Source organism: Xiphophorus couchianus, chromosome 2 (genome assembly GCF_001444195.1).
Source record: "Xiphophorus couchianus chromosome 2, X_couchianus-1.0, whole genome shotgun sequence".
In the NCBI taxonomy this organism is placed as follows: Eukaryota; Metazoa; Chordata; class Actinopteri; order Cyprinodontiformes; family Poeciliidae; genus Xiphophorus; species Xiphophorus couchianus.
The window spans coordinates 12,472,292-12,490,507 of record NC_040229.1 but is presented as its reverse complement, the minus strand read 5'-3'; the positions used below and the strand labels follow the sequence as shown (position 1 = coordinate 12,490,507).

The 18,216-nt window shown below is 37.0% G+C and overlaps 1 protein-coding gene across 1 annotated transcript; it reads left to right on the top strand.

The window, feature by feature from the left end:
* Window positions 1–7,708: 7,708 nt before the first annotated feature.
* On the top strand, window positions 7,709–18,214 carry map2k1 (mitogen-activated protein kinase kinase 1). The gene is made up of 11 exons (XM_028037800.1): window positions 7,709–7,964; window positions 12,852–13,062; window positions 14,503–14,649; window positions 14,787–14,864; window positions 15,017–15,068; window positions 15,725–15,849; window positions 15,975–16,179; window positions 16,273–16,337; window positions 16,419–16,477; window positions 16,589–16,634; window positions 16,719–18,214. The coding sequence occupies exons 1-11, from the start codon at window positions 7,882–7,884 to the stop codon at window positions 16,830–16,832; spliced, it is 1,185 nt and encodes a 394-aa protein (XP_027893601.1). The 5' UTR covers window positions 7,709–7,881; the 3' UTR covers window positions 16,833–18,214.
* The last annotated feature ends 2 nt before the right edge of the window (window positions 18,215–18,216 follow it).

Below are 18,216 nucleotides of genomic sequence, written 5' to 3'. Positions count from 1 at the left end.
GACAACATCAAGTTCCTGGGCCTCCACATCACTTCTGACCTCTCCTGGAACACAAACACCTCCCACCTGGTGAAGAAAGCACAACAAAGGCTCTTCTTCCTCAGGAAACTGAGACGGGCTGGACTTTCCTCACGGCTGCTCGTGAACTTTTACAGGGCGATGATCGAGAGCATCCTCTGCCTCAACATGACTGTGTGGTATGGTAGCTGCACAGCATTGGAGAGGAAACAACTGACACGGGTGGTGAGAACAGCACAAGGCATTGTGGGATGCCCCCTCCCAGACCTGGACTCCATTTACACAGACCGGGTCAAGAAGAGAGCTGGATCCATAGCGATGGATTCCAGCCACCCGGGCCACAGACTGTTTGTGCCGCTGCCATCAGGCAAGCGGTACAGGAATTTACGGACTACAACAAATAGACTGAGAAACAGTTTCTTCCCCACAGCCGTCAGAGCCATTACTCCCTGCCGCCCCCCCTCCCACACATATCATAACCTCGCCGGCCCACATACATATCCCCCACCCCCACACAGCCATATTGTTCTGCACTTTGCACTGTCACATCATCTGTACTTTGCCATAATTGGACCTGCTGCTACTTCTTTGGTGTGGCTGAGTGCCTTTAGTTAATTTAGTTGTATATATTGTTATTATTATTGTGTGTTTGCTTATTTATACTGTATATATTTGACCTTTTGCACGGGAGCTGCAATGGAAATTTCGTTGAATTCTGTTCAATGACAATAAATGCTATCTATCTATCTATCTATCTATCTATCTATCTATTGAACTAAGAAGCAATTTGGTAAGCTCAGCAGACTTACAGTCCCACCATGCGTTTGCTAATTGCTGCTGCTAGTCTGGAGGAGCTAAGTGGGGGAGGGCTGGGGTAGAGATGCTCTGTGAGGTGAAAGCTTGACTGGATATTGCTGCACAAAAGAGGAGCTTTGTTGAAACAGGCTATGCTTTGTGAGACCAAGCACTTAAGCACCCCTGAATGGCTGCCACGGGAGATTCAAGGACTTCTCAAACATGCATGAAAGAATCAAATAAACACTCCAGGTATATAATTATGAGCGAATAACAAGCCATGATATAAAGCTCAAAAATTTCACATAACACATAATACCCCCCCTTAAGTTATTCTTTGTTTTGATTTTACCAGCCTTTTTCTGTTTTAATTTAGATCAGTTCGTTCTCAGGTTTTTTTTAGTACATGTTTTTTCCTTGCGGTTCTTTATTATTTATTTAATTAGAATTATGCTTCTCTTATTTATTCACTCCTCTTTATGATAGCTTCTACGATTGGAAGGATGGGGTTAAGAGCTACAGCCAGGTGAGCTTGAAGAAGCGTTTTTTTCCCCCAATGACATGCACCAACCTTTGGAGATTTATTTTTACTGTATTGTTGTAACACCATATTCTGTGCTGGGGAGCATTATGTTTTAAGAGAGGGATTTATGGGTCTTAGGCTGCCGTGTTATAGACTTTAGAATTATATATTTTCTGATAAAAGCTTTTCCATTTGTCTTTGGTGCCTTATTTGAGAAAGAAACAGAAAACAACACTCCACTAAGTGAAGGATAAAGAAGTAGTGTAGAAGTGAGAAATGTTAGCTGCTGGTAATTGAACATTGTCCTTAAAGCAAGCTCTGTGAGCCTTTTCTCAATGTTTTTGTGCTACCAGAGTTAAATCTGAATGAATTGGCAGTGGACAGGAAAATCATCTACATGCAATGCTTAATTCAATTTAGTTTATATAACATTTATTCACAACAAATACCATCTCAGGTTATTTCACATATAAATCAAATTATGTTCAATTTATTTTAATTACACCCTTCTTTCAAATGTAAAATTGGTTTATTACAGACCACACACACCATTGAAAACATGAAACACAGTCTAAACAGATATGTCTTATTTTTTGTGATTAGAAACTAACAAAAAAGGAACCTATAAATAAAGATTGGGAAATATTGTTTTCCTTTTCTACGATCTGTTACTGATTGAACAAACACAAGATGAGTTTTCTCCTATATAATGCTGGTTAGTAGTTTAATTTCATATAAGTTTTGATCTTTTAGCCATATCAAAATTATCCATTAAAATATGTACGTTTACAAATACTAGTAATCGGATAAGTGTCCACTAGTATGTTCCAGAGAAACCACACACTATTTGTAGCCCTCAACATGGCTGTGGCATAACTCATCTGAAATTTAAAGTAGTTCGTTTTTTGGTACAGCTTTAAACATAATCTCCAACATGCCCATATGGTTGAGGTCAGGGCCATTCATCATGGTTAATGGAGGCCTGCTTTAATCACTCCAAAAGCATTTCTAATACTTGTTTGGGATCAATGTTGGAACACTTAAGTTTTACCCATGTAGGTTATAATTTGAGATGGAGGCGAAGACTTTAAAGATAATCGTCTATCTTCATTTTTCCACCCACTTTATAAAGCACAAGCACTACTTGGCATGTCTTCTGTCTCAGCATGATGCTGCCATTACTGTGCTTCACAGTTTGTTTTTGAAAGTCTTTGCAGGAATCCTATAACATACATCATTCCATCAAGGTTATATAGTTCAATCTTTGTCCTATTTAACATTTCTCCACAAGGTGTTTGGCTTGAAATTGTGGACAGCAGTTGTCCATTTTGGAGTAGGAGCTTACTTCTTACTTGCTAACCTCTCAGTCTATGGCAATACTTGATTAATAGATAAATAACAGTCACATGGGTTTTCTGGTATCACCCAGGTTGTCATAGTCATAAGTCTTGGCTGTTTTGTTTCCCAAGTACAAATCAGAAAGAGTTTTGGCATGAAAAATGTAGACTAATAAGTTTCCCAAAATGGCCTCGACTTCATTGACAATTTATAGTTTTTGGAAGTTTTCAATCAGATTTTTTTAGTGGTGCCCTCAAAGCCATGACCTCAATCCCGGTTAAAAGTTATAGACTATGTTAAAAAGTCAGGTCTGTGCCAGGAAGTTAACCACTTTAAATGAATTCTATCCTTTCTGATAGAAAGAGTGCCCAAATACCCTGCCAAGGTTATGCCAAGAAATTGTTGATGGCTACAAAAAGGGTGTAGTAATCTCTCTGAAACTTATTAGAAGACATTTAACTTGATATAGGCCAATACATTTGAACCTTTATGCATATTTTTGACCCTGTGTGAATTAGAGAAAGCTGGCATTGAAGACAAACCTAAGCACAAACTCTTGGTTTTAAAATTTATTGAAGCTGCTTTTTTTTTTTCTTCATTCTTCCCCTTTAGAAAAACATGGTCTCAAATGAATCACTAAAACCCTAAAACTCCATGCCATACTTTTTGGTCGAGAACCAGCTCCTGACTTCACCTATTTTAAAATCTCAAATAATTTTCTAATCACAGCAAGAATTGATGTAATTGTCAGCAAATACTTAAAGTATGCCGGGCAATATAGTTTGCACATAGTTGTTTACAGAAAAACTTAGAAAAAAAAAGAGCCGCATTTTCTTAAACTTAATTTGTTTCTCATCTTCAAGTTTCTCGTCTTCAAGCTATTATTATGTCCTCAGTCCTTGCTCAGAAAGTTAATCCACAGTCATGGCTGTTTCACGCTGGGAGGTCGAAAAAGTCAAGTTTTGCAACTTACAAGGTCTCTGTCCACCTGCTGGTGATAGGACACAACCAATCTTCCCTTCTGTCAGTCCTAGTTTATGAAGAAAAAGAGGATTTTGGCACCAAGATGCTTTCAGTAAACCAGGCACGGTTCTCTGGCCTTGTGTCTGTCAGGAAGAATCTGTAGAGACTGCAGAGCAGATTGTAAAAATGACAGCTGTTCTCAATTTCAGCCAGATATCTAATCTGCATGGCGGACTTAGACTGACAGCCAACACATCACTCCTTAAGGATGATACTTTTCAGAGGAGGCTGTGTTTAATTTCTCCCCTGCTGGCAAACGGTTGAAGCAGTCATGTTCACTTCTTCTTAATGTAGTCTTTCTTTCTCCTGGTGAAGAGTCTCTACCAACAGCTTCAGATCTTTAAAAAAAAAGGAGTCATCCTGTTTGATTAAAAATATAATTATATATATTTATAGTTTTTCTTTCATGGTGAGACCCTGTAAGGTGATTTATGAACAAGGTTTTAATTTTTAAAGACATTAATTTTGCTCTGTTAATTTTGTGCCATAACATAGGTAATTAATTAGGGTATACAATTATTATGACTAGCGCAATGCAGCTGCAGCCCAAATGATTAGATTATTAAGAGCAGACATTGCAGACTTTAAACATTTGCAGAGGATGCTATATATCTGCATTCTGCTCGTTTAACCACTGGTCAAGTGCCTATGCTATCTTAAATGTAAAACAGTTTTGTTAGAAGTGTGTTTCAAGGGCATAGATTTCTTCCTACATCATCTTTGAGTTTGAACCTGCATCACCAAGGGTCTTTTCACATAATCAGTGAGGATAAAAAGCAAAGGCCCAAGCAAATTGCTGAACCCTGAGTTGAATGTATAAGACAATATTATGCCTTTTAAAAATTTTGTACTGATACATTTCATATTTAAAGAAAAAATTGCTGTGTTGAATTTATATTTTACAGATATTCTGTCTCCTTGAATCTCACCATCTTTGCAACTGTAAGTGATTTGTGGCATTTGCCTACCAGCCTTGTATATTTAATGACTGAAATGTTTAGAATCCTTCTTTGGAAAGTAGCTCAAGCTTAGTCAGACCTAGTGGTGAACATACATTGATTTTCAAGTCTTATCACAATCTGTTGATAAGTCAAAAATCCAGGTTTTTGGTCCTGGACTTTGACTGGGTCCTCCTAAAACATTCATATGCTTTTCATCTAAACAATTTCATGAACTCTGGCTGAGTTGTCCTGAAACACCCTTTCATCCTACAACCAATTGACCAGCTTATTTGTTCCTTTCAAAGAAAAGCCTCCCCATAATATGTCCTTTCCATCACAATGTTATAACTTGTGGGCAGTGAGAAGAATAAGGCGAAGGAACAGTTTTTTCTTCAAATGTTGCATTGCGAGAGGAAACAAATCTATTTAAATTCTCTGTCATCTGCCTAAAACAATTTTTATCAAATGTTTACTTTGTCTTTGCGTATATGTTGCGGCAAACAGCAAGCAGAACTTCTTATAGTAACAAACGTTTGTTCTCACCGTTATTGTATTAAGAATATTAATGTGGATTTTATGAATAAAGGAGCTTCTCTGATTAATGCTCTACTTAATAATCAATTCTGTTGGATGTCCATTATCTTGTTAGGCTTACAGGTGTCTTACACTTTTGCATTTTGTTTTATATCGTAATGCTATTTTAAATTTCTCCACAACAATCTTTAAAACTCGCAGAGAAAAGATGTATTTATACTAAGAATAAATAGACACATGTAGACTCTCTCTTGTTCTGTTTTAAAGTGATTTCTGAAGGCAGTTGATTCTGAATTAGGTTTATTTAGGAGTAAAATACCCTGAATGTTTATGTTTCTGACAACTAATTAGACTTTTTCATTAAAAAGAGGGTTGAAGATTGTCTTGGTGTGTGGATTATTTTAATAACAATTAAAATATTTCCAGATCTGGAGTACTGTCTGCATCATTCCTTGCTTACCCTTTATTTGTTGTCTTTCTCCATGTGGTTGGCTGGTTGATTCTGATTGATTATCAATTAATTATCACAACCATCTATAACACTGTATCTGTTTCACTCAGCTCTTCTTTCGTGGCCCATTTTTGTCTGTTTTCTGTTCTGCAGTTTAGGACACTGCAGCCTGAGAGATACATGAAGTTGTTTCTTTAAAAACAACTTCATGTGTCTTTAAAAAAAAGTCAATCACCCAATCTGCCTTAGCGGAAAGATCAAGAATGGATAGAATCTGCAGCCCCAACCTGAGCCAGTTTATCACCTCAGATAGCATCAACCTCAATCAGGTTATGAAGACTTTGATTCTGTTGTCTATTTGGTTTTGAGTTCCTTGATTTTGGGTTTATTTTGCACTTTAGTGGGTTCTTGTTTTTAGTCTGCTGTTTAGTCATCTTTTTGCTCATCTCTGAGCTTCCCCAAACAAAGAGATCAAAAATGTATCTGAAGGAAGGTACTAAAAGGGAGAGAATATTGCAGTGGATGAAATCAGATTCTTAATGCATAAAGATTTTGAACTGCAATAAATAAAACAGAAGCAGAGGATGTCCAGGATTTTTCACCAGCTGCCTGTAAGAGTGATGATGACATAAAACTGTAAAATGACTTTAAAATGTTAAGTGAGCCCACAGTCCAGTCAGTTGAATGTAAGAAATGGAAACATTTTAGCATAAAGTGGAAGCAATGAAAAAATGGAAATATAGTCTGAATGTCATTTCTGAACATTTTTCTCTCAGTATTTGCCATGCTGACCCTCTCTTTTCTTTATTCATAAGCTATTGCATCTTAATCAGACATCAGTGACACGCAACATTGCAAGTGGATTACAGATGTGTCCACACAAGTTTCCTACAATAAGATATCTTCATATGCCTGGTTAGAGTAGATTAACTTTTGTTTGAATTGAGCTTGATTTCTTCTAAGGTTTTGGTAATTTTCTGCATTGTGTGCTAACGGCTAGAAAAAGGAAAACTACCCTAGGCATAGTTGTTGAAATAATGAGCTACACGTCAGCATGAAGAACGCTGAAGAGGCCAGGTGCCTGATTATTATTCAGATCTTAGGATAATTAAAATTATCATGAAGATCAAAGACCCTGAATTTAAAATGTCTGACTAATTTTTAGTTTTATTTCTGCTGCAGTGTTTGCTAAGTTAATGTTAACAGTGCACTCGTTCAAACAAGCAGGCAGACACAATACACATATAGAATTTTGGAAGTGCAACATGAAGATTTGCAACATACACACACACACACACACACGCCCCCCCCCCCCCCCCCCCCACACACACACATATATATATATATATATATATATGTGGCAAGTGATCATTCAGTTCAAGTATGGCATATGTACTGTGAATCTTCCATAATAGGGAAATACAAGAAGATACTGTAGTTGCGCATAGCCAGAACTATAACTAAAAATGAAACTAAGACAAACAAGGTTGATAAAGGACCCATGTTTTATTATGCCATCATCAAGTCTGAAGAGGATGGTAAGAAATGTAAAAAAAGAAATCGAAATAAAAAAAGTAATAATAATCTTCAAATCTCACCTTTAGAATTGCTTTTAATTCTTCACTTCAAAGATGGTTTTAATTTACTTACCTCAAAATAAAACAAAATCAAGTTATTATGCAAAAAAAATTGAAGTGACTGAAAGATACTACTGTATGTATCCCCATATTTATTTAAGCTTTAATTACCTTTTAACGATTTCTTCTCAATGGCCATTTTATGATTCACTTCTGCAAATCATTTGAAGGGACACTGACTCATAGGAGATTATGAGTTTGTGCTCACAAGATACATTTCTAAAACAGAATATAGGAAAAACATCTGATCCAAAACTATTCTTAATTTCTTTTTTATGTGAAAAATTGTATGATTAATAATGTAACTAGAAATAAAGTAAAAGTTGGTATGATTTACATTGGAGAGAATCTCTGCTCTGAATTCAGCGGCATGATGTCAGTTTCAGACACAACCAGCAGAGGGAGCTCTGCACTTAGCTCTACCATGCTGTCCGGAAGACCAGTGTAAATATTGTCGTGACGTTTATCCACCACCATCAGCTGCTTTGCCCCTGCAGCTTAAAACAGCAGTGATTTTTCCACCTTGAGATATCCACTTTGATTCCATCCACATCTCTTTTTGTTGCTCCTGTCTCTGATTCTCTGTATCTGTTCCCGTCCCGCTTGGTTCTTGTCCCTAACATGCAGAAAAGAAAGAAGCCAGAACCGATCCAGCTGAACCCGATTCCTGATGGAAACACTATCAACGGAACAGGAGCCTCAGAGTGAGTGTCCATCCATAATCTACTGCTCATATTCAGATTCTTAGCTATGACCTAATTATGGAGCATTCATGACAGCAGGGAGTTTCGCGTGTGTGTGCGTATAAACTCCAACCTGAGACTCGGCACCAGGCGAATGTGTTTCAATCTGATTTTATTGATCTATGCTGCGCCTCCTGCAATTATCAGTTGTTATGTTTTAATATTTTACAAAGTCTAGCAAAAGTATTTTTAGAACGCTTTTGTAAAATGGTCATACAATCTACAAATCTGGTGTCTGTCTTTAGTTGCACCTATTGATCAATTTTACACTTTATTGATCTGTTTAATTGTAAAACCTAACATTAAATTAGTTGAATCACAATCATTATTAGTTTAAAAGGTATAAAACTAATACATTTTTAAAAGGTAGTTTTTTGCTAGAGTTTTCAATAAATTGGCCCCTTTTGTCTGAATTTGTAACAAAACAAATTAAACAAAGTAAAAGTATAAGAGAATCAAAAAATTTGATTTCCAACCTTCTTCTGACCCAAATTATATGAATGTCGCCTGGATTTATTTCCATTTACATGGGTGTTTGTTGAAACAATGTGCCGTGAGTTAGTGCACAATTTAGCTTTAACAGGTATTTGTAACTAAAAAAAACAGGATTTTATTGATCTGTATAGGATGGCAATAAATTATGTGTTTTATAAATTTGCTGCCAGTCATTTTAGAAAATGTTATTGGTAGTATATAAATAGTTTGCATGTAAAGTTAAAATATTCTACACAAAATTAAAAATAATAAATTAATAATAATAAAATAGCAATATCATCATTGGCATCATGCATTAGATAATGTAAGTAAATAATGAAGTAAAAACTAATACTACTTTATCAGTAGAACTGTTAGAGCCCTGACTTATCAGCACTGTTATGAAGAGAAGATTAGAAAAACATTTTTGATTGTGACTTTTGTTCTACTTTGTTCATACTTTAGTTGGGAAAAAACAGTTAAAAATATATTGTTTACCATTTATTCCCAGTATAATCACCACTGTATGTAAACCACAGCTCTCCAGAACCATTTGACAGGGCTGTGCAGCAAAAGCAGTATGCTAAATAACACGTGTTTATAGTTTTAGTCTCTGCACCACCTTTTGGCTAGTCATAATAATGAAGAAATAAAACTGTTGTGACACAAAGCCCAGCTTTATCGCATGAGAAAAAGCTTGTGTCAGTGCTGCTATGAACTGGTTCGACTGAGATGAATATTATGTAACATGTTTACTACTGTGAGGCTGCTTCTGCAACATGTCATCCAGGACAAAATATGTTATACTTTTATCATTAGATAAAACTTCTGGAGACAGAAATGTATACATTGCTGCATATGAGCTTTAGCTTGTCATTGTTAGAACCTGCTGATGGTGTTTGGCGAGAGGCTGTTAACATTCCTGTTACTGTGGACAAGCTGCAACAGGATGGAGGGCAGTAAACTCTGAAGAGGAACTCTGAAAGTGTGGAATCTCTTCATTAATAATAGGACTCTATCACACAGTATAAACCTCACACTGACGATCTGTTGCAGACTAATGCTATTCTGTTACTTTTGTATTAGAAACAGCTCTGCAACAAAATAATCAATAGCTCCAGGTTTCAGCATCATCCAACAGCAGTATAATCAGAGCTCAAGTCAGTAAGGCCAAACACCTAAACTTCAACTTTAAAATATCTGTCGAAATCTATCAATTTCTGCTTGTCTGCTTTAGTCTTTACTAATGCCAGCTGACCAATTTGATTCTTGTGCAACTTGTGACACATCAACACCCCAAATACAGGTATGAAAAATGATCAGTTTTTCCCTTCAGTTCTTTAAAAACTAAATTCTATGCTGCTTTATTGTCTGTCATTTTTTAGTGAATCGAAACACACCACTGCAGAGTATCTTTAAATTTTCCTTGAAACAAAGTCTGAGAAACTTTTAGGCATAAAATTAGGACTCTCTTTATGTGCGATCTTGCTAATAGCAATAGATGTGTTGGAAATGAAAATCAGATGTCTGCTGTTAACAGACTCTAAATGATTGTTGGGGCAAATAATTTACTATTTAATAACCTCATGTAGTATTCAGTTTGGCTATACCACCTGGTTTTTGTCTCAGCGGACACACTTCCTAGTTGTAAAAAAAAATAAAAATATTAGTTAGAATATTATGATGGTTAAAATTTGTGTATTTAAACTACAGAAAATTACTTTTCCCATGTCTAAAAGTTCTTTACTGCATGTCTTTTTATAGAAATGCAGTATATAATATATAGTATCTATTCGTAGCATCAGAATTGTGGTTGTAATAACTATTGTTTTGAATGTGTCCTTGATTAAAAACATGGATTTCAAAACATAAGCACATTGCTGTGGATTATTTGGAGCACCACAGAGAACCGGCTGCTGACACCAGCCAACAAATATAATGGTGGTAAATAAGCTTAATTCAATGATGAGTCGCTTCCCAGAAACCAGACCATTACAGCATGGTGAAAAAAAGGACTGCCCATTTTCTAGTCGGCCAGAAGCTTTCACAGTGTGAAATGGCTGTCGGTTCCTGCTGCAGTACACTCAGAGACCCACTTTATGTTTAAGCCAAGAATGCAATATTAAAGCAGAAGAGATGATAGCAAATCAAAAGGTGTTCAGAGTAGTGTTATCTAACCAAATATTGGAGATCTCATGATAATATGTATAATAATTTATAATTTGAATTAGTTTCTCAGGTTTATTATTCATAGTGAGGTTAATTTTTCATGTTTTTTTTGTTGCATATTTTGTAATAAAGTTGATGCTCAGAACTCCCTAGATGGCACTCCACTGTTTTCTGAAATAAGTTTTACTCTATTAAAACAAGTGCAGTACCATTCAGAAGATTACATACACCTCTTATCAGTATATCATATTAAGGGGCTTTCCATATTTTTCTAAGGTGGAATAAAAATGTAACATACATAACACTGTCCTGGCACGGTGCTACATTTTTGTTTCAGCCTGGAATTTTCTGTTTCACTCATTTGAGTTAAATTATGACATGAGATAAAACGAAATTGGTTTAGATGATTAGAAACAATCCAGGAACCACCAGGACCTAAGTCCATCATAAACAGGGCAATGCTGTGACTGCAGTGTCATGGTTTGCACTGATAAAATAAGTCAAATGTTTTATGGTCAAATGAGACTAAGATTTTTAATCTCAAAACAAGAATAATGTCCAGAGGAGTCAAATGGACATTTTTAGACATAAGAACATTGTGAAAGCTGTCAAGTATGATAGTGGCAGACTAATCCTGAGGGTCTGTTTTCCTGCCAGTCATACATTTTTGAGTTGTCCTCAAATCATTACCGAAATGTTCAAAACAATCGTTTAAGCAAGACAAAAATGCCAAAACATCAGAACTGGATTTGGAATGGATTGAACATTTGTGAACTATGCTAGTTGCTATGCTAGTTTGTGGCTCAGAATGAACCAGTTCTAATAAAGAGAGGTCAAATTCTGCCAGAATTTGCAAGAAGCTTGTTAATATCTACCAAAAGTGTGTGAATGACTGTGTGAATAATTCTGTCCATCTGGATGTCAGAAAAAAAAAATCTAAAAATGTTCACCACCAAAAATCTTTTAGGTTGTGTATTCATTTCTCTCTGAAGAAGAAGAGTTTAGGTAAATCAGCTGGGAATGTAAACACTGTACCCAAGTGTGTATGTAACAGGTGTACCTTCTCTAAGCAGGAATAAAAAGGCATGTCATCTTATCTACACAGTTTTTTTGAGACAACTTGCATAAACATTTTTCTCCTTAGCTTGATGTTCTGCTGGATGTCCTTGGATATTGTGTGGATGGCAAACAAAAGCCAGCTTCCGCCTGAACCTGAAGGTGGGGGGTACACTACACATCTTGAATGGAGTGTGTTTCAGGCTGCTACTGTTCTCAGTGTCTCCCCGCCTCCTCCACCTCCAGCTCTTGTGAAATGAACAAACGCCCACACCACCCACATCCAGCTGAAACGCAGCACCTTGTCTCCATGGATATGCAGTTCCACTATCAAAAAATAAAAGCACTTAACCCTCTCTGTGCTGCATGGGGCTGAGTGGAGAGGAGCATGTGCTTCTCTCCTCCAGCTGCTCTCCAGTGACTCGTGATTTACTTAGTGCGAAGAAAAAAAAGAAGAGAGTTCATCATCACTGAGCTTAATGAAAAGCGTCCCGTCTCTACTTCAGTCTTCTTTCATGCAGATTGGGAGCTTTGTGTGCAAATGACCAGGCTGGAGGTGATTTCTGCTTTTGTGGAGGATGAAAATGTATCATTCTGCTCGTTTAACTTTTATTTTTACAAAATAAAAAATATACAAAGTAGGTTGATGTTGGCAGATCTGTACATTTTATCTCATAAAATTTACATTGCATTATTGGGGTTTCATGTGATAGACCACTAAACCTGTAACCAACTTTTTGTCCTTTATGCAAAACTTAACACTGTACACCACCCTGAACATACCATTCTCACTGTGTGTGAAACGTGGTGGCAGCATGATGCTTTAAGGATGTTTATTTTTTGATGGATCTTACATGTGACAAGGAAAAGGCTCCATTTAGGGAAAGACTAGTACTTAACATCACTCTGAAAACACCATCCATAATGTCATTGGGGCTGCAGAAGACAAATAGTTAAAAGGGGAGAAATACTTTTGTAAGATATTGGAAAGGTCGTTAGAGTTAAAATGCCCTCATTTTAATTAGATCAATAAGGACACTTTGTTCTATCCCTAAATGTGTTTAAGTGTTTTTATTGGAGGAGGAAATCACAGATTATGCAAACCGGTGATTTTATGTTTTTTTTTTCTTTGTTCTGTTTTTTATTTAGAACAAACTTGGAGGCTTTGCAGAAAAAGCTGGAGGAGCTTGAGTTGGACGAGCAGCAACGGAAACGCTTGGAGGCCTTCCTGACACAGAAGCAGAAAGTGGGAGAGCTGAAGGATGATGACTTTGAGAAGATCTGCGAGCTCGGCGCAGGCAACGGAGGCGTTGTTTTTAAGGTCTCGCATCGACCATCCAGTCTGATTATGGCCAGGAAGGTGAGCTGCGTGTGTAGTGTCAGTGAAAAGGCTGCTTGCTTGAACACTGAACTTAATTTCCAAGAAATGTGCCAAAAAAAAAAAACTCTTCAGGTTTCTTCTTTTATAGCAACTCAGCACATGCCAAATGAGTTAACAAAAACATGGATTAGAATTTATATTTTTATTTATTTATTTCAACGTAACTATTTAATCTTTTAAATCTTCTAAAATTGAGTTTCCATTACTTGAAGCTGATGTTTTCACTCCAAAAAAAGCAGAGCACATGATTTCTCTCTTAGCGTTGTGTTCTGCTGCGTGTCCTTGGGCATTGTGTGGAAGCAAACACTTTTCTGGTCTGTTGCATAAGAACAGTGCTTGTTTTCTCCAGAACCTTTAGTGGGGTGGGTTCCTCATGCACACAGTACTTCACTAAAGTATTTATACCTCTCAACCCTTTTAATGTTTTGTCATTGTAACACAAAGTAATGCACAATTGAGAACTAAAAGGAGATGATACGTGGTTTAACATGTTTTTATAGATAAAAAAATGTAGCCAGCACCTTATAGATCCACCTTCTGATGCATTTTTTTGGTCTCTGTATCTAGCAGTTCTCAAAAGACTGTGATTTTTGCTAAATAGCTCAAACTCACAGTGGCTGGAGAGCTTGTGTACACAACAACTTTTACCCTGTTCTAATGCCTAAACATACTTTGATTGATAACATTCCATAGCAGCTAACATGCTACTGCCAAATAAACAGTGGCATGTTTTTTTGCCACTGTTGCATAAACACTTATTATTAGACATCTTATTAATATTTGTTCTATCAACAGTTTTTCCACAATTGAGTAGTGGATCATCTCCTCCAGAATTATAATGGCCTTCTTGGCCGCTTCTCTGATCAATGCTCTCCTTGTCCTGCCTTTCAAACTTTTTGATATGGTTTTAGAACCAAAGCCAGACCAATTTGATGTGGTTTTTGGCTTAATGAGGCTATTTGTTCACTAATGTTCCCTAACAATTCTGAGACATTCACAGAACAACTTCATTTACCTGAGTGTGCATATTTACCAATGAAGTTGTACTGGATTTTATTTGGGTTGTCAGAGAAAAGAGAGCTAGAATGAATGCCCAACACACATTTCAAGTACTTACTTGGAAATAGGTAAAAACCATGATTAGTCATTCATTTAACTATCATGCTCTACTTTGGTTTATCAAATAATATGCACTTAGATTTGAAGTTGTAATTTCACAAAATTCAAGAGTTATGGAGACTTTTGCCAGCCACTGTACTAGAAGCTAATATTTGCACAACATTAAGTATCAGAAAAAAAATACAAGGCTTTGTTAAGTAAAGACGGAAGTTGAGACAAATATAGCACCCAAATATCCAAAGAGAAGTTTTGTAATGCTTTTTTTTTTACATCTAACCAAAATTGTGCCTTCTGTTCCAGCTGATCCACCTGGAGATTAAGCCAGCCATCAGGAACCAGATTATCCGGGAGCTGCAGGTGCTACATGAGTGTAACTCTCCGTACATAGTGGGCTTCTATGGTGCGTTTTACAGCGATGGAGAAATCAGCATCTGCATGGAGCACATGGTACATTTTTTCCACAGACTGCTCTGCACATTTATCTCAACTTTTATCCCAGTTGAAATGCTAGTACTCTATAACTGTTGAACTCTCTGTCTCAAATGAATAGTCTCCATTTTTCTGCTCTTTCTTCGTGGCTTCAGGATGGTGGCTCTCTAGACCAGTCACTGAAGAAAGCAGGCAAAATCCCAGAGGAGATTCTTGGCAAAGTCAGCATTGCTGTGGGTAGCTCCAACACCTCTCCCACCAATTTTATCCATTTTAAGTCTATGAAAAACTGTTTTCCTCTGATTACTCTGAACCAAAAAGAAGATTTATATTGCAACACTAAATAATTTGTTAGGGCGCTGACAGTCCAAAATGTGTCTTACAGGTCATCAAAGGTCTTTCCTACCTGCGTGAGAAGCACAAGATCATGCATAGAGGTTTGTTTTGATTCCTGAACAAAGTTTTACAAAGGCAATGTATGTTGGAAAATTAAGGAGTATTTTTTTAATTTCGTTTTGAAACCTAAAATCTCTTTTGAATTTTATACCAGAAAAATCTTTGAATAAATCGGGCCATTTTTTCTTTCTAGTTTTTCTTCTTAGGAAAAACTAGAACCATCTCACATTCTATTTTTGGAAAACAAGTGAGAAACGTGGTGTATATATTCAATGATCATTTAGACTCTGTAGAAATCCTGGGAATAAAAATTATTCTTTACTCAGAATGCATAAAATAATAGTACATAATCTCAATTGAAGGGTGAGGGAAACCATGCTATGGTTTAGATATGGCTTGTCTAATCCGGAGGGTTTCTTCTTGTATTATTAGTATTTTTAATTAGGCCTCTTCGTCCCAAATTTAACATGCAGTAATGATATAATTATCTTTGATCTTGTAAACAGCATGATTGTTATGGAGCGATCACAGGGGACTGAGTAAAGTTAAACTCCGAGGAAGCGCAAATTACAAAACAAAACAGCATTCCATGTAGATCTTTACGTTAGTTATCAATTAAAAATCATCCTGCATAAGTTTATTCTGGGCTGCCTATTCTTTGCCGCTGATCTCTATGTACTGTGGATGGATCTCTCAGATGTCAAGCCTTCTAACATCCTGGTGAATTCCCGTGGTGAGATCAAGCTGTGTGATTTTGGAGTGAGCGGACAGCTCATAGACTCTATGGCCAACTCCTTTGTGGGAACTCGTTCTTACATGTCGGTGAGTTCCGCACACAAATAACACATATATAAATATATATTGCTCCACCGGAACATATTCCTAAATGAATGTGTAGTCACTCATCTCTGTAATAACTCAGATTAAATCTGATGTGCGTTGTGCAGCCAGAGCGTCTGCAGGGAACACATTACTCTGTTCAGTCAGACATCTGGAGTATGGGTCTGTCTTTGGTGGAAATGGCCATTGGACGCTTCCCTATCCCTCCACCTGATTCCAAGGAACTGGAGCAAATCTTTGGATTTCCAGTGGAAGGGGAGGCAGCCTCCAGCGAGTCCCCGAAACCGTGCCCCCCTGGACGTACGGGCAGCTGTAAGTGTAACACGGCAGCAGCTCCTAAAGGGTCTTTGAATGTCCTTCACTGTTAACCTTAATCTTGATCCATTCATTTATTTTCCTGCTTAGCGTATGGACCAAACAGCAGACCACCAATGGCTATATTTGAGCTACTCGATTACATAGTTAATGAGGTGAGTTTGTCTGCCGTATTTAGTGTTGTATGTTTATGTCATATCCATTCATAACTTCACTTGTTGTACTTTCATCTTTAGCCCCCACCAAAGCTCCCTGCAATATTTAGCGCTGAATTCCAGGAGTTTGTGAATAAATGGTATATAAGAAATCATTTTCTTTACACTTTCTGCTATGAAAAGCAACATACTTGACACATCTCTGAACAGCTCTGCTGAAAAGCATGATTTTTTCCCCCCTTTTGTTGCAGCCTGATTAAGAATCCTGCAGAGAGAGCAGACTTAAAGCAGCTGATGGTAAGTATGACCCTAGCTTATGTCAATGAATTCAGAAATTGTGAAAAAGTTCATTTCCATTATTTTTATACGTTCCATTTTCAGGTGCATCCTTTTATCAAACAATCCGAGGCAGAAGAGGTGGACTTTGCTGGCTGGCTCTGCAGCACCATTGGACTCAGTCAGCCTGCGACACCCACCCATGGCACCAGCATGTGAGACTGTCGACTGCAAAGCCATAACCAGACCAATCAAAAAGACGTTTTGGTTGCTTTTTATTATTGCTAAGTGTTTCCAAAGTAAGCAATGTGGTTAATCTTACAGGTGCATCTCAATAAATTCAGAAATTATGAAAAGTTAATTTCCATTATTTAAGTCATGAAGTGAAACTCAGACTCATTACACAGAGGAACGTGTTTAAACACTTTTCTGATGTTTATGGATTACAGCTGATAAAAACCCAATATGTTTATCAGAAAACTGAATGTAAGACAAGAGCATGTCTATGCACCATTCAGTATGCACTCAACACTTGAAGAGCTTTTTGTACAGATTACACGGCTCTAAAGAGGTGTTTAAGGAATACAGGTTGCTTTAATAGCGACTTTCAGATCATTTGCATCGCTTGGTTTGATGTCTCTCAATGCTCTACAGATTATCGGTAGGGTTTAGTTCTGGGTAGTTTGCTGAGCAGTCAAACACAGTGAGACCATGGTCATTAAAGCAGAAATTAGTCCTGCAGATATTTTAAGCTCATCAGCAGACGGAATCATGAAGTTGTTCTGAAATATTCCTGGTTGATGGCTGAGATGACCTTGGACCAACATTAGTTGACCTGTAGAGCTCCAGTAGAGCAGCTGCTTTCTGTTCCAATGCAAGTAAAAATATATCATAATTTTTTTGGGCAGTTGTTAAGGTAGGACCAATTAGACTGCTGGAATGGAAGCTGCTCCTCTTCACTGATCTCCACATGAAATTCAAACTTTACATTCTTCTAAAGACATTAATTTTGAGTCCAGTCCTTTTTAGTCCAATATGTTTTATTTTCTACAAACTTAAAATATATCATGTATAACGAATCAAGTTTTACTTTAACTGCTGAAATAAGCATTCATAACATTTTGAGATGCACCTGTATATCAACTGTGCAAACTTGCATATAGAAATAAATTGTGTACTAGACAGCTGTTTAGGTCACCTTAAAAGACCCGATTGAAAAGCCATCTTTTTGTAACAAAACAGCCATGTAAAAATACTGCTGCTAAACCTCAGCGTTTGACATTCCTCCTCAATCATATACAACGCAACCTTGCTGCCAGAGTAATGTGCCGAATTGGTATGATTAAGCCTTTTTATTAGAAGCAATGTTTCAAGGTCTAATGTCAGTCACACCAAGGTTAAAGGGTCACATCCTACTTCTGTATGCATGGACAATCATTTCCCAGAGAAAGTTATGAAATAATCTTGGCCAACCTGTGTATTTTTAAAACTGCTAATGCTGATGTCCTGATTTATTGTGCATCCCTTGCTCTTCATCCACTCCACACAGCTTTGTTGGCTTTTGTGATATTAATCTTGTGAATTAAATAGTTTAAATAAAACT

What these genes read in the sequence shown, in the direction of transcription:
- map2k1 (XM_028037800.1), top strand. Translation starts at nt 7,882, where the DNA reads ATGCAGAAAAGAAAGAAGCCAGAACCGATCCAGCTGAACCCGATTCCT. An exon ending in GCACAAGATCATGCATAGAG is followed by an intron (nt 15,069 to 15,724) that starts GTTTGTTTTGAT and finishes TGGATCTCTCAG; the next exon opens with ATGTCAAGCCTTCTAACATC. An exon ending in GAACTCGTTCTTACATGTCG is followed by an intron (nt 15,850 to 15,974) that starts GTGAGTTCCGCA and finishes TGCGTTGTGCAG; the next exon opens with CCAGAGCGTCTGCAGGGAAC.